Source organism: Bubalus kerabau, chromosome 4 (genome assembly GCF_029407905.1).
Source record: "Bubalus kerabau isolate K-KA32 ecotype Philippines breed swamp buffalo chromosome 4, PCC_UOA_SB_1v2, whole genome shotgun sequence".
Lineage (NCBI taxonomy): Eukaryota > Metazoa > Chordata > Mammalia > Artiodactyla > Bovidae > Bubalus > Bubalus kerabau.
Genome location: NC_073627.1, coordinates 76154181 through 76174389, shown reverse-complemented (window position 1 = coordinate 76174389; position 20209 = coordinate 76154181). Strand labels below are relative to the sequence as shown.

Sequence of the window (20209 nt, the reverse complement as noted above, 5' to 3'; positions counted from 1 at the left end):
CACTGAAGAGGAGAGGATGGCAGAGAGGCAAAAGGACTGGGTTAGGAGTGAGGACACTCAGTGCTGGGGCTGCTCTGTGACCGATGTGGGCTGCGTGATTGTTGTCGTTTAGTTGCTCAGTCACGTCAGACCCTTTGTGACCCTGTGGACTGTAGCCCACCAGGCTCCTCTGACCATGCGGACTCTCCAGGCAAGAATACTGGAGTGAGTTGCAAATCCCTTCTCCAGGGGATCTTCCTGGCCCAGGGATCAAACACGGGTCTCCTACATTAGTAGGAGGGTTCTTTAACACTGGGCCACCAGGGAAGCCTGAGCTGTGTGACGCCTAATGCTTTTCTCAGAGTCCACTAGCTCATCTGTGAAATGGGTCTCATTTTGTGGTCACATAGGTGTGTTGAGACACATGAATGAGGAAAGACCTTTCCGAACATGAAGTTCAACCTATGCAGTATTAGGCAGCGGTGTTGGGTGGGGTAGGAGGGTGGGGGCGGGCAGGGCTGACCTCACAGCCAAGACCGAGCCCACGGCACTCACCATCCTCACACAGGTTCAGCTTGGACAAGCTCCTGCCATCAAAGGGCTCCTCAAAGATGGAGCTGGAGTCGCGGTCACTCACGGTGGCGTGCAGGTACATGGCTTTGTTCTCCATCGCGTCCTGCAGCAGGAGAGGAGAGGGCAGATATAGGGGAGAGAGAATAAGCTGTAGTTGGAGATGGAAATGAATCTGTAGACCAAGGCATCACTGTGATGACCCCGAGCCTGAACACAGGGACCCTTCCTCATCGGCAGGCATCAGCCACCAGGATCCGAATCCCCTCCTCAACTTCCTTGGCTTGGAGCGGTCACAGTCCTGACCTTTCTGACCATGGGATCTATCCTCTCCCTCTCATAGCTCTGGGTGGGGCTGGATCCCTGAGCTGGTGGGGTCCATGGCACCGAGAGCCATGCCAGGTGGGGCCGGAAGGAGTCAAACCTCCTGACCCAAACAGAATCCTCTCCAAGCTTCTGGAGTCCTGGGCACAGCAGGGAGACTGGGGTTTCTGCTCTGTGTTGGAAATGGGGGGAAGCTAGGCATGAAACAGAGTACAGAGACCACCAACCAACACAGCTAAAACCAGAACTGCTCCCAAACTTGGCTGGACTGGCATGGTCAAAGGAGTTGGATTCAGAGGGCCACAGGCAGGATTGGCCCCCATGGGAGCCTGGGGAGCAGGAGGCCTTGGTGGGGTACCCTAGACACCAAGGCCTGGGCAGCCCTAGACCAGGAGAGGGCTCTGGTGTCCGGGTGGTCTCCTGGGTGGCTGGGGCTTTGAGTCGACCCCGTGGAATTCCAGGAATGCCCCCTCGACATGGTGAAGTGCCACGCTATTTGAAATGACCCAGCCCCATTTACACAAGCGCACACCACAGGATCCCATTTTGCAATATCTATACATTCCAGAGTGCACGACAGGAGATTATATGCGGAGATGTTCTGCGTTTCTCCGGGTGAGACGTATTACAGGAATCTGGTGGGGCTTGTGGGGATTTGCGCTTAGTTTTGTTCTCTGTATTTTGGGGGTTTTCTACGATATGTTTGCGTTCTTTGTATAATCAGAAGAATTCCTTTGGGGGGCTGGATCACAAAGTGTTTATTTACATAAAATACTGGATATCCTTTTCCTGCATAGACACTCAGTGATTTCACAAATGCCTCTGCTTTCAGCTCATTTCCAGTCATTAGTTTACGTCGACTTTCGGTTCTGGTACTCTTTCTGTAGATTGTTGTTTAGTCACCAAGTTGGGTCCAGCTGTTTGCAGCCCCATGGACTGTAGCCCACTAGATTCACCTGTCCATGGAATTCTCCAGGCAAGAATACCAGAGCAGGCAGCCATGCCCTTCTCCAGGGGATCTTCCCAAACCAGGGATCAAACCCAGGTCTCCTGCACTGCAGGCAAATTCTTTACCACTGAGCCACCAGGAAAGCGCATAGCTATGTGGATATTGAAGCAAAAAAAAAATCCACTTTTAAACAGTGAATTCTTTGGAAGATAAATGCCCTGGGAGGATTGGGGGGGGGTGTGGTCCTAGGCCCAGCATGGAGCCAACTCGACCCTGAGGACCAGAGAGCCGGCTGGGAGAGGGGGTGGGGCCTGGCAGGTGGCCGGAAGGTGACACCAGCCACTGACTGAAGGGAAGAGGCAACCCCCATTCCAGTAAACGGGGACGGGGACGGTGAAGGAAGAGGCTGGCTGGATCCCTCTGCCAGACACAGCAAACACAAATCCCCTATTTTCGTGACCTGACCTTTCTTTTCAGGGACCTATGACCTCGGGGTCATAGGAGGAGGGCTAAGAGGAGGCCAGAGCCTACAGTGGCCATCCACCTGTCTTTCCACTGGCCCTGGAGGGACGATGGGATGTCTGCTTTTGACCTCCAGTGATGAGAAGTCACATGCCTTGCACACGTGTACACACATACGCCTGTATGCACAGGCCCACTCAGGGTGTTCCTAGACCCTGTGGGCCTTTCCTCCAGCCTCTGGGAGGAAGGGGTGGAGGGGGGCCCACAGCCCTGCCAGCATCTCTCCTCCCTGCCCCCTGGGGTTCCTGGAGCCCTGCACCCAGCTTCTCCTGGGCTGCAATTGTGTCCAGTTTTCAAGTCTCCAATGCTGGCCATCCGTCCAAGTCCTCCACCCAGGGAGGGCCTCGAGGTGGGGCCCCAGGCGGCTCCAATGCTGCTAAGCTATAGAGGACACGCCTTCATTTCACGAGCGCTCTGTGCAGCACCCCACCCTCTGGCCTCAGTCCTGGGGAGCGACGAAGCAGGAGGCCAGTGTCTCCTCTGAGAGGGGGAACCCTCTCTCTGCCAAAGGCAACAGCAGCTGCCGCCCAGAGCCTGTGGGGGCACCTAGTGCCAGGGGAGGAGGTGCAGAGCTGGGGTTGCTCCAGTTCCCCATCTGCCTTTCCGCCTTCCCTCTCTGCCCATCAGCTCCTGGACCAGAGCTGGAAGGCGGGGCCCCTTATCTGGAATGTGTCGGTCGGGTGGCCCCTCCCAGCCCCCCTCCCCACCCCTCAGCTGGTGGAGCTGCAGCCTGGGGGCGGGGGAGAGGGAGAGGGGCCAGATGTGAGTGTGCACTGAGATGAGAAGTGCTCAGCCGACTCTGCTAATGTTTGTTACTGGAGAATGAAACCTAAGAGCTTTCTGTCTGCCCCAGGTTTTACTTGGGGCTGTTTTTCTTTCTTGAGGAATGGGGGGCAGGAATTTAGACCTTCCAATCATTGGTTGTATAGCCTTTGGGCCAAGTCTGAGCAACTGACTGCCAAGTGTGGTGATGATAGAGCAGTGCCTCCACCCTCCACCCCCACCCCTGGAGCATGTGTGTGTGTTCGTCCCACACTGTACAGATCGTACGCCATCAGGAGCTCCCCACCTCCCGGGGCACTGCAAGAGGGCAGGTGGCATTGGTCCGTTGTTCCCATTCTAAAGATAAGCCAAGTGAAGCCCAGAGGAGCAGGAACCGAAGAATGTCAGAGAGGAGGAGTTCCAGCATTTAACCCCACCCAGGGCAGTGGCTCCGCACGAGGCTTCTCTGGCCAGGATGCATGTGTCGGTCCCTTTCGGTGGCCACCTTTCAGTCCCACGGTGATGCAGGGAAGAGGGCCAAGTGGGGACCCTGGAGCTAAGAGAGCTGGAAGGGAGGGGGCCAGTGCCATGGAAACCCGGGCAGGGAGTAGACACCAAAGTGACCTGTGGGGAGTGGGGGCTCAGAGGACATGGGGTCCCAAGCTGGCACCACATCTTATCCCCGGGGAGCTTGGTCCGTCAGCTAACACGTCCAGCCTCAGCCTTTGCGATGGGGAGGACACACCTCCCAGCCACACGGTCTCTGTGAGTCTCATGTGGAACAGGGCATGTGGGAGGGCTGTATGGATGGGGCAGGTAGGGAGATGGTGGTGGAGCCTGGTGACCACCCACAGCCCCCCAGCATCTTCTGATCCTGCCAAGCAGCCTGGTACAGGGGTCTCTGGGTTCCCTCGACCTCCCTCCCACCTAGCTAGTCCCAGAAACAATGCCATTTGGACCCCTTTGCGAAAGCAATGGTGAATGCAGACCAGACCTGAGAGCCGCACCTTAATTCTCAAAGCCCCTTTCCAGGCAGCAGCAGGACTCAATTCTTCCCGCAGAGGGGTGGCCCCATCCTTGCTGGATTCCAGCATTTAACACTACAAGGCTCGTAACTCCTCAAAATCAGATAGGGACCACCGTGAACAAGGTCCTCTCTGGAGAGAGAATTGCTAAGGAGGTTTTGAGCCCTTTCCTCCTCTAACTGTACTCAGTTCACCTGAAGCATCACTCAGAACTAGAGAGGTGCAGATGGTTTATAAATAAGCTCTGCCTTCCTACGTTCCACCGCTGGGCACACCCACAGGCACACGCATGCAAACACATTCACCACACATATGGAGAGACTGTCACCTGTACCATCTGCTCCCTAAAGAGGCTCTGGAGCTCTGACACAACCCAGGCAGAGTTGCCACTAAAGCGATCACTTTCTCTGGCTCCCAAATACCCATACTCACCAGCCCAGACAGATGGATGAAAACCTGGCAGATCCCCCAGGCTGACAGTTACGACCTCCCCTCCCAGGACCTGCACCTCCACGCGATGCCCAAACCTGTGCCCTGTGTTCTCCGGCTGCCTTTCAGAAGCCATGCCCAGGTGCTAGGACAGTCAGTGCCCAGACTCACCTGAGTGCCCCCAGTGAAGCTGCAGAACCTGTCCCCTCAGTTCCTGGCATTTGCCATGGTGGCTGGAGAGCTGGCCACTGCCCCCACCCCGAGACCCAGGCAGCCCCTCAGAGCTTGTCCCCACAGCCAGCCGAATCCAGACGGAGTCATAGAGACTGCACGGTGCCCAGGGTCTCGGGGGTCACTTCTCCAGGAGGATCAGATCAGGAGGCAAGACTCAACCTTGTGCCCAAGTGGGAGTCCCTGTCTTGGTGTCTGGCCTCGTTCAGCCTCGGGCAGCGCTCGAGATGTTCTGTGGAGGCACCAGCGGCTCCGCTAGGTACTGACTGAGCCGTGAACTGCAGCTGCGCTGGCCGCCAGGCTTTATAAAGTTCTTGGAGCAACTGCGGGGCTCCCCCGGGGCCTAGAACGCATCCTCCCTCTAGTGGCCAATCTCAGCATTACAGCTTCACACAGAAATGCCTGCTGCGTCCAAAGGAGTCTTGGTCTTGGGACCCCGCCCTCCTGTTCTAAAGGCTCTGCTCGAGATACTTTTTGGAAAGCTTCTAACGAAATGGCAGCTAGACTTGGCTTAAGAGCTGCACAAGGAACCCAGCCTTGTAAATTTATTTCTATGACAGGATTGGCATTGCTCAGTTCATTCACCAAACTTGGGGTAGAATTACTACTTTCTGTGTTTTCTTGGAGCCGTATCTACCTGTAAAGGACACAGATTGCCCACACCAGGGAGATTCAGAAGAGGACTCTGAGGGCGCTGAAGGAACTTCCCAAAGTCAGGTTCAATGCAAGTCATCAAGGAAGCCAGGATTTCTGGAGCACTGACATTGTACAAGGGTGGGGCTACAGGGGTGAGTGAGAGGAGGCTGCTGTCCTTAGGGGGCCGCAGCCCAGGCTGAGAGGCAGGCTTGGACACAAATAACTGGCACTAGTGGTAAAGAACCTAGGAGACGTGAGGCGCACAGGCTTGATCCCTGGGTTGGGAAGATCCCCTGCAGGAGGAAATGGCAGCCCACTCGAGTACTCTTGCCTGGAGAATCCCATGGACCGAGGAGCCTGGCAGGCTACAGTCCATGGAGTCACAAAGAGTGGGACACAACTGAGCGTCTGACCGCACACCTGTAAACCTCAGCATCGCTATGTTTAATGTGTAAAAACAGGAGCTCTCACCAAAATGTTGAAGGGGTGATTACCTTCATTCAGGTTGAGATGGTGATGGGAGAAGCATCAGAGAAATTCTAAAAACAATCTGAACCGTCGTACATGGTCAGTTTGTATATATGCCCCTTCCCTCGCCTCCCACCCCAGAGACAGAGCGCTGAAGGTCACGTTCATGAACATATGCCCGTTTATTGGTTACAAATTCAGCCTTAGCACTGGAGGGCCAGACCTCGTACCTGAGAACAGTCTGCCAGGGCTCAGCTCTACCCCCCATCCCACGCAGCCACCAAGCCACAGCTGAGTCACAGAAGTCTTAGTCACTGTCAGTGACCCTGGGAGGGAGCTACAGTGTGGGGCTCCGAGGCTCCGTTTTACTGGAAAAAGCAGTAATTATATCGTAATGATGATGATAATTATAATTGGAGGATAAGGAAGAAGGAGGAGGGGAGAGGATAGGGAGAAAGAGGAGGAGGCGAAAGGGGAAGAAGTGAGAGAAAAACATTTCATTGTATGTTCCCTGTGCCAGGCAATTCCAAGTGCTTTTCACATACTAACTCATTTAACCTTGATGACAACCCTGTCAGGTAGGCACCGCTATTGCTGGTGGTTTAGCCACTAAGTCATGTCCGATGCTTGCAATCCCATGGACTGTAGCCCACCAGGTTCCTCTGTCCATGGAATTTTCCAGGCAAGAATACTGGATTGCCATTTCCAGTGGGTTGCCATTTCCTTGTCCAGGGAATCTTCCCCTCCGCAGGGATCAAACCAGCATCACTTGCATTGCAGGCAGATTCTTTACCAGTAAGCCACCAGGGAAGCCCAGGCACTGCGATTATTCCCATTTTATAGAGACAGAGGAAATAGGTGATTTGTCCAAGGTCAAGCAGCCTGCAAGTGCCGGAGCTTGATTCTACTCCAGGCAGTGTGACTGTAGAGTCTGTGCCCCCAACCACTCCCCTAACTGCCTCTGATGAAAAAGAGTGTTTCAGTCACCCATCAAGTCACCAGTGTTCCTAGAAATGTCATTTTACAAATAGTAGGAAATGCGCTTAAAGTGTTATCTCCGAGCATCTCATTGCAGAGAATGTATTTATTACCAATAAATGCAGTGATTGGTGAGACCCTGGTGATGTCCTACTTTATGTGAAATAAAGCATTTTTTATTTTTACTGAAGTATAGTTTATTTACACTGTTTCAGGTGTACAGCAAAATGATTCATTTATACATATATATATATTCTTTTAGAATCATTTCCATTATACATTATAAGATACTGAATATAGTTCCCTGTGCTATACAGTAGATCCTTGTTGTTTATCTCTTTTATATATATAGTATGTATCTGCTAGTCCCAAATTCCTGATTTATCCCTTCCCCACTCTCTTTCCCTTTGGCAACCATAAATTTGTTTTCTATGCCTGTGAATCTATTTCTACTTCAAAAATAAGCCCATTTGTGTCATATTTTATATTCCACATGTAAGTGACATCATATGGTATTTGTCTTTCTCTTTCTGACTTCACTTAGTATAATAATCTCTAGGTTCATCTGTGTTGCTGCAAATGGCATTGACTTTTTTATGACATTATTTTGTTCTTTTTTATCACATGCACGTGTGTGTATATATACACACACACATATATATATATATACACACATACATATATATATGTATACACACACACGCACACATATAACACTGTGTCGTGTTTATCCATTCATCTGTTGATGGACATTTCAATGTCTTGGCTATTATAAATACTGCTGCTATGAATACTGGGGAGAATGTATCTTTTTGAATTAGAGTTTTCATTTTTTACTGGACATATGCCCAGAAGTAGGGTTGCTGGATGATATGGTAACTCTGTTTTTAGTTTTTTAAGGACCTTACTGCTCTCCATAGTGGTTGCACCAATTTACAATCCTACCAACAGTGTTCAGTTCAGTCGCTCAGTTGTGTCTGATTCTTTGTGATCCCATGAATCGCAGCACACCAGGCCTCCCTGTCCATCACCAACTCCCGGAGTTCACTCAAACTCATGTCCATCCAATCGATGATGCCATCCAGCCATCTCATCCCTTCTCCTCCTGCCCCCAATCCCTCCCAGCATCAGGGTCTTTTCCAATGAGTCAATTCTTCGCATGAGGTGGCCAAAGTACTGGAGTTTGAGCTTTAGCATCAGTGATTCCAATGAACACCCAGGACTGATCTCTTTCAGGATGAACTGGTTGGACCTCCTTGCAGTCCAAGGGACTCGCAGGAGTCTTCTCCAACACCACAGTTCAAAAGCATCAATTCTTCGGCGCTCAGCTGTCTTCACAGTCCAACTCTCACATCCATACATGACCACAGGAAAAACCATAGCCTTGACTACACGAACCTTTGTTGGCAAAGTAATGTCTCTGCTTTTGAATATGCTATCTAGGTTGGTCATAACTTTCCTTCCAAGGAGTAAGCATCTTTTAATTTCATGGCTGCAGTCACCATCTGCAGTTATTTTGGAGCCCCCAAAAATAAACTCTGACACTGTTTCCACTGTTTCCCCATCTATTTGCCATGAAGTGATGGGACCATATGCCATGATCTTCGTTTTCTGAATGTTGAGCTTTAAGCCAACTTTTTCACTCTTCTCTTTCACTTTCATCAAGAGGCTTTTTAGTTCCTCTTCACTTTCTGCCATAAGGGTGGTATCATCTGCATATCTGAGGTTATTGATATTTCTCCTGGCAATCTTGATTCCAGCTTGTGCTTCTTCCAGCCCAGCGTGTAGGAGGATACAAAGCATTTTTCTTAACACTCCTACACTGCTGTGCCCTGGCCATAGGGAAAGGGAAGAATGGGGACCCCAGTGCAGCCCAGGCTCTTGGCTGAGCCTTCCTTTACCATTGGCAATTGATGACACAGACATGGAGTTCTCTGCAAGTGAGACCCACGAATGGATATAGAACCATTAAGCTATAAAATTGCAGGAAGAATGAAGCTTAACCTTTTAAACTCAGCTTCAGGCAAGAGGAGGTGCCTTTCCCTTGTTCCTTTCTGATTTATTTCACTTCTTCCAGTGATAAGAATAGTCTGTATTGTTGCCTGGAGCAGTAGTTCATTCTTTGTTTCTTCTTTTTGGCTGAGTAACATTCCATTTTATGCACAGAGCATGATGTGTTTATCCATTCTCCTTTTGATGGGCTTTTGGGTTGTTTCTAATCTTTGTCTGTTATGAATAAAGCCACCCAAACAGCAAAGAGCTTTCAATCATTAAGTACAGGAATGACCTGTGAGGCAAGATTTCTAGTGGGTGAGAGTCCTTCATAGGCAGCTCTTAGCTCAGATAACTTCTTGTCAGCTGAAATCAGCATGGTCCACAACACGGCTTGCTTCCATTCAATCGCAGAAGGCATTTATTTTTTTTTTTTTTAGCAGAATATGAGAGTTCCGGTTGCTCTTTTTTTTTTTTTTTTTTTTGCTGCACTAAGTCTTAGTTGCAGCATGCAAGATCTTCGATCTTCATTGTGACCTGTGGGATCTCTTAGTTGCTGCATTCAGGATCTAGTTCCCTGACCAGGGATCGAACCCCCAGTCCCCCTGCATGGGGAGCTCATAGTTTTAGCCACTGGACCACAAGGGAAGCCCCACAAAAGGCATTTATAATAGGGATCTCCCCACCCAGACAGTATTATGAAACTGATTTCCCTGAAGAAGATTGAGATAAACTTCTGAAGTAGCTGCATCTATGGATGTGGAGGCCAGTGAGGTCCATCAATGTGCTCAAGTGCTTCCCACTTTCTTTGAATGATTTCATTTGATTGTCCCAACAACTCTCTAGGGTGGAGGTGGGGCGTTACCATCCTCAGTTTTCATATGGAGAAACCCAGCAATGCTGAAACTGAAGGTCACAGTGCTGGGCTCTCAGACGCAACATCCACAGTGGTCCCCTACTCTGGAGCCTCTTCGTTTGCAGAGATTCCTTCCATCCACTCAGTTATTCATTCAACAAACATCTGTTGTGTAATCTTCTTGCAGCATATCCTGAATGCTTTCACAAACATGAGTTAGACCTAGCCCCTTCCTTCAGGATCTCAGTCCAGGGGGAGAAAAGGTATGAGAGCTGAGAATCACAGCCTGGCAACCCTCAAGGGATTCCTCATGGCTTCAGGCTAGATGAATCTCAAACCTTCACCCTCAAGCCTGACTTTGTTTCCTCCCACCCCCGCCCAAGAGATTCTTTTTTTCCCCCAACCAAAAAAAAAAAAAAAACTCTTAAAAGTTTAACATACCTAAGGAAAAATGGACAAAACATAATCCAGTTTGTACATTCTTCACAAACTGAATAGGAGCCAACACCTGAGTCAAAAGCAGAACAGACACTCCCTCAGAAGTTCCTCTCTGGCCCTCCTGGTCCCTAATCCCCCCAACACTGGTCACCACCATCCCACATTCCATCACTATAGATGATCCTGCCGGTTCTTGAACTTCATATACATGGAGTCATTCACCGTATGTCTAGCTTCAGTAGTATGTTTCAGTTTGTTCCCTTTGCTGGTATTTAGCAGGAGTTCATGCATTCTCACCACTGTAGGGCCTCCACTGTGTGAATATCCTTTCTACTGGGGATGGCCATTTGGGTAAGTTCCAGGTTTTGACTAAAGAGTGCCACCATGACCATTGACATGCATGTCTCCTGGTGAACACATGGGTGCATTTCTCTTGGGTATATACCTTGGAAAGGAATTGCTGGGTCATCGGGTGGCCCGTGTTCAGCTTCAGTAGATGTTCCCCAAGAACTTTGCAAAGTTTACCATCCTCCAGCAAAGCATGAGGGTTTTAGACGGTTCACAGCCATGCTTGTGTTAGTGACATCTATCTTCTGTGGAGGCATCATACTGTGTTTTGGGATTCCCTGGTGGCTCAGTTGGTAAAGAATCTGCCTGCCAATGCAGGACACGTGGGTTCAGTCCCTGGGTTGGGAAGATCCCTTGGAGAAGGAAATGGCAACCCACTCTGGTATTCTTGCCTGGAGAACCCCTGTGTACAGAGGAGCCTGCTGGGCTATAGTCAATGGGGTTGCAAAGAGTCAGACACAACTGAGCAGGCACCTATGCAAACATACTGTGTTTTGTTTTTTAATTATTTAGGCTGTGCTAGGTCTGAGTTTCAACTTGCAGGATCGTCATTGTGGCATGCAGACTTCTTAATTGCATGCAGGATCTAAAATAAGACCAGGGATCGAACCCAGGCCCCCTGCATTGGGAGCTTGGCATCTTAGCCCCTGGACCATCAGTGAAGTCCCAAACTGTGGTTTTAATTTGCATTTCCCTGATGACCAGTGAAGCTGAGCTCCTGTAACTATACTTATTTAGTCTGAATTTTTTTTTTTTTAAACCTGGACTCTAAGCCTGAATTCCCAGCTGTCTGTGTACCTCCATTTACACCAGCAGGTCTCTGCTTGATGGATTTGTGTTGACTGTTGTATCTGTGTGGAGTGGTTCACTCACGTGTTTCCATGATGAACTCTTGCCTCCCATTCTTTTCTCAAATGTCATGCTCTCAGCAGAGCTGACCCTAAGGTTCTTGTTTAAAATCACTCTCCAGGACCTGCCTGGAGATTCTCCATACCCTTCGCCTTTTTTTTTTTTTTTCTCATTACCCCATAGACTTAATTTATGCTTGCTGATGATTATTACTGTATTGTTATGTTCTGTGGAACACCAGCCCTGTGAAGGCGGCTCGCTCATGCAACCAAATGTCTACACCAGTGCCTGACAAAACAGCGAGGGCTGCACAGACGAGCATTGTTGTTGCAGGGAGAAGTCAATTCTGACTCCATCTTGGAACTGTTTGACTTGCTTTCCATTGCTTTTCTTGTTATAATCACACATAGTGGGCTCCCTCAGAGAATCTTGCCCCTCTGCCTGACTGTTAAAGTGCCTTTGTTCAGAACCCTATCCACCTGTGGGTGGCAGGAAGGAAGAAATTAACACATCCTCCTGCCCTAGGCTTGCCATTCTAGGAGATTGTTGGCAAGATTGATGGCCTTTTTACTTTGTTTCCTCACTGCCCCCCCTCCATCTCGGATCCATAAAGGAAACTGGCATCCAAACCCTGGTAAGAAGATTATTTTGAAATATTAGCCTGCCGTCTTCTCGGACAGTAGCCTTACCTCTGTCACGGATGCTATCATGCAGCCAGTAGAGTAAGTTTGGATGCAGTAACTGTGTGAAGATCTGGGGTTGAAAGTGTGTTCTAGGCACAAGAGACAAGTAGATTCACAGACCCCAGTATGGAGACAAAGTGGACACGCTGGAGGGGCAGACGAGGCCTGTGTGGCTGAGCACAGAGAATGCAGGAGGAACGACTTGGGTGAGTCTGAGCACAGCAGTTAAACCCAGGCCACTGCTCTTCTCATATCATCCTCTTTCTCCAGGGAGCTTAAAGGTCCTGTATCATATATTCAGGGTTGTTTTTTTTTTTTTCATATATCTTCACTGTAATTTACTATTTACTTTTTCAAATTGAAGTGTAGTTGACTTACCGCAGTGCGCTAGTTTCAGTGTACAGCACAGTGATTTAGTTATACATATATCTGAAGGAGGAAACAGAACAGGCTCTATCGTGAAAGCAGGACTCCATCTTGGGCCGGACTGTGGAGTTTGAGGTATGTGCCCAGTATCTATGGAAACGACATACCAACTGGAAAACCAGCACCCCCCCCAACCCAAGGAAGAGCCCCAGGGCTCTCCATCACCTAAAAGAATACCCTAATTATCTGTGTCACTGAATAGAATCATACATTCTATTATGCTTATTGGGGTATGACCACAGGCCTTTTGATAATTGTCCACTGTTAACTACCTAGGCTTAAGGCATATGAATCACGGGTTAACTTTGATTGTCAGGGAATTTGGGGAGGTGGGTTGTGCACATACACTTAGGGTATATAAGGTTTTCACAAAAACTGGTGGGGGTCCTTGGCTAAGAGGAGCCTCTGCCTTGGGCTTGCCAGAGAATAAACTGCACTGCACTGTCTGCATTGTCCTTCTAAGTGAGTTTGTTTCCTGGAACGCGTGGCTACAACATATCAATATATATATATATGTGTGTGTGTGCGTATATTCTATATTCTTTTTCAGACTCTTTTCCATTATAGGTTATTACAAGACATTGAATATAGTTCCCTATGCTATACAATAGGTCCTTGTTGGTTACCTATTTTATATATAGTAGTGTGTATCTGTTAATCCCAAACACCTAATTTATTTTTTAAATTAATTGTGCTACAGTACCCTGGAGGAGGGCATGGCATCCCACTCCAGTATTCTTCCCTGGAGAATCCCCATGGACAGAGGAGCCTGGCAAGCTACAGTCCATGGGTTGCAAAGAGCCAGACATGACTGAGTGACTTTGCACAGCACACACATAACACGGGGCTTCCCTGGTGGCTCAGATGTAAAGATTTTGCCTGCAGTGCAAGAGATCTGGGTTCAGTCGCTGGGTCAGGAAGATCCCCTGGAGAAAGGAATGGCAACCCCTTCCACTATTCTTTCCTGGAGAATTCCATGGACAGAGGAGCCTGGCAGGCCCCAGTCCATGGGGTCACAAAGAGTTGGATATGACTGAGCGACTAAAACTTTCACACACAATATAAAATACACCATCCTGACTTTTTAATTATTAGTATACATAGTAGTTAGGTAAATCCATGGTATTGTGTGACCCATCTACAGGACTGTTTTATTTTGCAAAACTGAAACTCCCATCAAAGTAACCCTTTACTCCCTCCTCTAGTCCCTGGGAGCCAGCATTTATTTATACTTTCTGTCTCCATGAATGTGACAATCTAGATATCGTATTATTTCATTTGTGGCTTGCTTTACAAAAATATATGCTTTATAATTTATACCTTGAGTCTTCATTTCTTTTTAACCTGGTTCAGGTGAAATATAAATACAAAAAAAAAAAAAACACAACTTGTCCATGGTTCCCAAACCAGTGTTTATTTTGGTCTGTCATTGTAGGCTTTGTAGGAATTTCCTGATGAAAAATACATAATCTCTCAAAACCCAGAATTTACATTTACTCTTTTAAAAAGAAAACATTGTTTAATTATACAGTGAATTGAATCAATTTAGGTCTTGTTCAGCAGAGTTTTTTTAAAAAGTAGTTATTGTACACACAGGAAATGATGTAGGAATTTGGCTTGTGTGGTTTTCTACAAGTTTGTTTGATCAATAACATAAATGCTTTTTGGCTTGTCATCTTACTGTTTATCTCAAAGTACCCATCTGATCTTAACTGAAATCCAGCAACCACCTCCAGCCACAGGCCTCACTGCCGCTGCCAAGAGGAGCTAAGTGTTGGGGGAGGAAGGATATACCCAAGGAAGGGGGCTTCTGAATCAGCCCAGGCTTCTGGGAGAGTCCATGTCTGATCAGCTTTACGTCACTCTTTTGTCGTTATTCAGTTGCTCAGTCATGTTCGACCCTTTGTGACCCCACGAACTGCAGCACACCAGCTTTCCCTGTCCTTCACTCTCTCCCAGAGTTTGCTCAAACTCATGTCTATTGAGCTGGTGATGCCAGCCAACCATCTTATCCTCTATTGTCCCCTTCTCCTGCCTTCAATCTTTCCCAGCATGAGGGTCTTTTCCAATGAATCAGCTCTTTACATCAAAGAGGTGGCCAAAGTATTGGACCTTCAGCATCAGTCCTTCCAATGAATATTCAGGGTTGATTTCCTTTAGGATTGACTGGTTTGATCTCCTTCCTGTCCAAGGGACTCTCCAGAGTCTTCTCCAGCACCACAGTTTGAAACATCAGTTCTTCAGTGCGAACCTTCTTTATGGTCTACCTCTCACATCTGCACATGACTACTGGAAAAACCATAGCTTTGACTAGACCTTTGTTGGCAAAGTGATCTCTCTGCTTTTTAATATGCTAAGTTTGATGTAGCTTTCCTTCCAAGGAACAAGCACCTTTTAATTTCATGGTGGCAGTCACCATTTGCAGTAATTTTTGGCACTCAAGAAAATAAGATCTGTCACTGTTCCCACTTTTTCCCTATTTGCCACGCAGTGATAGAACCAGATGCCATGATCTTAGTTTTTTAAATGCTGAGTTTTAAACCAGCTTTTTCACTCTCCTCTTTCACTCTCACCAAGAAGGTCTTGAATTCCTCTTCACTTTCTGCCATTAGACTGGTATCATGTATGACTTTTATTTCTTCCTGCACAATTTTCTGTATCCACCCCCCCCCAAAAAAAGTACATATACTTTGTTAATCAGAAAAATCCAATAATCATCTTTAAAAGATGACTCCGACACTGTAAGGCTGAACTCGGACAAAGTTGTAGATTCATATTATCGAGTCCAGACCTTAATCGGAGAATTCCAATGTGCGTGTCCTTCGGCAAAGCGCTAAACTCTTGGTCCCAGTATTCTCACCTGACATAAAGATAATAACCCCTTTTCACAGGGCAGTTGTGAGGGCCAGATGGGATGGGACAGTGGCTGTGAGGCCACCAGTTTCATGAGATATTCCTCAGAATCCCTTGAAATAGGGTTCTCTGCTCAAACCAAAAGTGTCCTCTTTCTGCAGGACTTATCAGAGCCTTTAAGGTGGTATTGAGCATGGTGCCTTCCCAAGTGGGCGGGGGGTAAAGTATTAAGGTTTCTCCCTTTTTAAGTGCACACAGAGAACAGGGCTAGTGCTCCACAGCTGATGCTGAAGGAAATTCTGAGCTAAGGTAGTGAAAAGACTGTTTACAATTTAAATAAAAACAAATGTCAGAAAACTGTAAGGCTTATTCCTCTGAGTGTCAAAGAGTAGAAGATGGCTCATGCTCCTGGGGTGTGGGGAGGAGACATTCAGTCCTGTCTGTCCCCTTCCTGGGGCGGGGGGAGACCGTGTCCCACCTGCTCCACCTGCCATTGCCACACCAGCCTGCAGCAGAGCCTGATAAATATTTGAGGACTGGACGCCTAAAGCATGGGTTTCACTTCCTTGTGTTGTAGCCATATGACCAGTGGGCCCAAGGCAGAGTCTCCTCTTAGGCAAGGACCCCGACCAATTTTTGTGAAAACCTTATATACCCTAAGTGCACAAATCCACCTCCCCAAATTCCCTGACAATCAAAGTTAACCCCCGTGATTCATATGCCTTAAGCCTAGGTAGTTAACAGTGGACAATTATCAATAGGCCTGTGGTCATACCCCAATAAGCATAATAGAATGTATGATTCTATTCGGTGACACAGATAATTAGGGTATTCTTTTAGGCGATGGAGAGCCCTGGGGCTCTTCCTCGCTTGGGGGGGTGGGGGTGGGGGCGGTGCTGGTTTTCCAGTTGGTATGTCGTTGCCATAGATATTGAGCATATAGCTCAAAGTCCACAGTCCAGCCCAAGATGGAGTCCTGCTTTCAAGATAAAGCCTATTCTGTTTCCTCCTTCACTTGATCAAGGCTAGTGACTGCCACTCTCTCCATCCTGTTTTCTTCACCTTGATCCCCACTGACGCCAGTCCCTTCTCAGCCCTCCACACCCACACCCATCTCCCTCACGCCTGTGCCCCAGACTTTGCAACCAGCCCAAGCCCTGCCCCTCACCGGAAGTATCCTCCGCCTTCCTCTTCTCTCATTGGCTCTTGTGCTCAGGGGTTGCCCCACCCCCTCAGGTCCCTGAACAAAGTACTGTAGGGTTTTTTGAGCTCACGGAGGTCAGAGTTCATGTGTTATACTCGTGTGTGTCACCCCTCCAGCGTCTAAGCCAGCATCAGCCTCAGGGCAGGTGGTAGCTCAGCACTTAATAATGGATGACCTGACAGTCAGCTTAAAGTTGCCAAAAACACTGGACCCCAAGGCAGGACACTCGACCTTGCCTCCACCTCCCAAGTGCTGTGGGTGTGGACAAATCTCCCAGCCTCTTCAAATCTTACAGTTTCCTCATCTGTCAGACTGGGTTATGACTCCCTGGCCTTCCTGTCTGCAAGGGTTACTACAAGGGAGAAGAATGTTGAAAACTCAAAGCAGTTCACAAATGTTAGCCATTGTCATTTTTCAGGGTTGATAGCTCCTGACGAGTATTCATCATGATGTGGTTCTCTCTCTGGTGTCCAGCTGCTGACAGCTGGCGCGGAGTCCCGAGACAGTGGGAGCAAGGGCCTCCGCCTCGTGGAGTTCCCTGCTCAGCATCCAGTATGGAATCCTCCCAACCATCTGCTTCGTCCCCTTGTGTTCGGCTCATTTTCATTCATTTCCCAGAAGGTGTGGGGATGATGGATTACAGGAGACAGTTCAAGTTTTCTGACACTGGTCCAGGGTTTTAGGCACTGAAGGCCATGGGTGCCTCTCCCCATCATGTGCATAGGCCAGAGACCCAAGAGTAGGGCTTGCCCGGACTTCCTTGTCAATAGCCCGGGGGACCCAGCATGGGTCACATAGTGAGGGACTTGAAGAGAATCTGTCTTGGAGCTGAGATGATGTAAATTTTGTTTGGGAATTGAGTGATGAAGTAATTTTAATGTGAGCAATTTGTAATTGGGAGCCAAACATGTTCATTCAAGTGAATCATAAGGAAATTCTCAAAAGGGGTGGGGGGGAAATTGGGGCCAAAACTCAGAAGAAGAGACTTAGTGGGATAAATGTAAAACAGATAACAGTGCTGGGGAAACTCATCTGTTTACATACAGGATATGGGATAGCAAGCCCCTCAGGGACACATAAGAAAAAAACATAAGCTTTTAAATGACTTCGAGGTTAAGTCAGCAGGGGTTGAAAGAAACAGATATTCAGCTACTTCAAAACTTAGGTTGCATCAACGGAAGTATGGTGAGCCGAAAAGGGGACGTGGTAGCTCCTGCGGTCTCCATCAGTGAGCTCACACCTGGTGACGTATGCTCAGTTCTAAGGCGCCTCTTACTGAAAGACTAGGTTGCAGCTCAGAGGGTGCCCACAGGGATGACTACGATGGAGAAGGGTCTAGAAACCAACAGGAAAGAGAAGTATTAAGCCCATAGCAGAAATCACTCAAGGGGATGTGTTTTCTGCTGGCAGATACATGAAAAGCTGTCATGGGGAGCAGTGTTTGTTTTGTTTTGTTTTGTTTAAATAATCCAAGGTGGGGGGCAGATTTCTATTCAACATATAGAAGCTCTGGGTTTCCCAAAGAGACACAGGTTCAATCCCTGGATCGGGAGGATCCACTGGAGAAGGAAAGGACAACCCACTCCAGTATTCTTGCCGGAAGAATCCCATGGACAGAGGAGCCTGTCCATAGGGTCACAAAAAGTCAGACACAACTGAGTGACTTAACACACGTGCACCACAGTGCTGCGTGAGTTTAGGTTTTTATAGAAGCTCTTATTCGTAACAGCTGTTTGCATCTCAGTGTTCTGGCTTGTGATGGAAACTTCACCTTGTTTAATCAGAGCCTGGGTAACCTGTGCTTAATGGAAATACCACAGAGGGATCTCCTACACCAGGCAACTGGTTGGAGCCAGTGACCTCTGACGTCTCTCCCAAGTCGATGAGCACCTTTACATGAAAAATTTCTCTGCCTTGTTAAAAAGTAACTTACACTCATTTTTCTGCCTAGATTGTTTTGGCTGGGGGAAGGAAAGAACATTCCATGCATGCTTTTCATACTAAGAACTAAGAACAGGAAACATTATCTTCAATAAATATAATAAGTAATAATAATAAAGATATTTTGGCTGCATATTATGCCAGAAAGAGAGAAAAGGAGGAAGAAGTGGGGAAAGTTGAAGAGAAATTGAGAAAGAATGAGGGAGGTAAAAGAGAGGAAAATGAGTCACATAAGTGGAAAAAAGGAAGGGGAGGGAGAGAAAGGGGAGAGGAAGGAAAAGAGTGAAGGAATCAGACAGAACATGAAGTGACAGAATATATTTCTTTTTGTCCCCCTTCCTGAAGCACTGGATACATATCATAGCTCATGAAAAATGGAGGTTTTCTTTAATTTAGGTTTTACATTTATCTAAGGTATGCATGCATTTTATTTTTTATGCAAGCATTTTATATAGTTTTTTAAAATAATCAAATACTTCTATAGCGTTATTATGAAACCAACAGATCCCTAAATGCTCAAACCCAAATCCTAATTCCCATAGGCACCCATTTCAACTTTTGCAGTGATTTGTTATACTTCTTTCCACCTTTCTGAATAACACAGTTATACTGCTGTTTCTTGATTTTTGTTTGTTTTATGCATTATCCGTTCCCACTATGGAGAGAAGAATTCTTTCTTTACTTCCCACATCAAATGATATTTCTTCCCCTGCTGTCCTAATAGAGCCATCTCATGCCTTTTTTTAAACATCATTTTCAGTTTAATTTGATTATATAAATCAGCTCTGTTCATAGCCAAGTCATGCCATATATATTATTTCTTAATTTTCTTCTACAACATTTGATTTTTCCCAGAGTGAATAATTATCTTATTTTTCTGATTCTGTAGCTTTCTATTTATCTATCATGAATTCTTCTCTAATCTCCAGCCTCCCCTACATCATTTGCATTCATCTCTTCTCAGTTCAGTTCAGTTCAGTCGCTTAGTCGTGTCCGACTCTTTGCGACCCCATGAATCACAGCATGCCAGGCCTCCCTGTCCATCACCAACTCCCGGAGTTCACTCAGACTCACGTCCATTGAGTCAGTGATGCCATCCAGCCATCTCATCCTCTGTCGTCCCCTTTTCCTCCTGTCCCCAATCCCTCCCAGCATCAGAGTCTTTTCCAGTGAGTCAACTCTTTGCATGAGGTGGCCAAAGTACTGGAGTTTCAGCTTTAGCATCATTCCTTCCAAAGAAACCCAGGGCTGATCTCCTTCAGAATGAACTGGTTGGATCTCCTTGCAGTCCAAGGGACTCTCAAGAGTCTTCTCCAACACCACAGTTCAAAAGAATCAATTCTTTGGCACTCAGCCTTCTTCACAGTCCAACTCTCACATCCATACATGACCACAGGAAAAACCATAGCCTTGACTAGACAGACCTTTGTTGGCAAAGTAATGTCTCTGCTTTTCAATATGCTACTAGGTTGGTCATAACTTTCCTTCAAGGAGTAAGCGTCTTTTAATTTCATGGCTGCAGTCACCATCTGCAGTGATTTTGGAGCCCCAAAAAATAAACTCTGCCACTGTTTCCACTGTTGCCCCATCTATTTGCCATGAAGTGATGGGACTAGATGCCATGATCTTCGTTTTCTGAATGTTGAGCTTTAAGCCAACTTTTTCACTCTCCTCTTTCACTTTCATCAAGAGGCTTTTTAGTTCCTCTTCACTTTCTGCCATAAGGGTGGTGTCATCTGCATATCT

The 20209-nt window shown here is 47.4% G+C and overlaps 2 protein-coding genes across 8 annotated transcripts in view; one reads left to right on the top strand and one right to left on the bottom strand.

Moving 5' to 3' along the window:
- SCARA5 (scavenger receptor class A member 5) overlaps positions 1–5084 on the bottom strand; it is a 133760-nt gene extending 128676 nt beyond the window's left edge. Inside the window, exons 1-2 of the mRNA XM_055577794.1 lie at positions 4732–5084; positions 535–655 (exon numbers count right to left, since the gene is read on the bottom strand). Of these exons, the coding sequence (XP_055433769.1) occupies positions 535–649 (115 nt within the window). The 5' untranslated portion in view covers positions 650–655; positions 4732–5084. The remainder of the gene's footprint in view (positions 1–534; positions 656–4731) is intronic.
- Positions 1–20209, top strand: part of ELP3 (elongator acetyltransferase complex subunit 3) — a 219600-nt gene that overhangs the window by 3858 nt on the left and 195533 nt on the right. For 2 of the 7 annotated variants that reach the window (XM_055577783.1, XM_055577788.1), the window contains exon 3: positions 548–628. The exons of the other annotated variants lie outside the window; for them this stretch is intronic. The gene's annotated coding sequence lies outside the window, so the exon portion shown is untranslated. The remainder of the gene's footprint in view (positions 1–547; positions 629–20209) is intronic. 7 annotated transcript variants of the gene reach the window in all.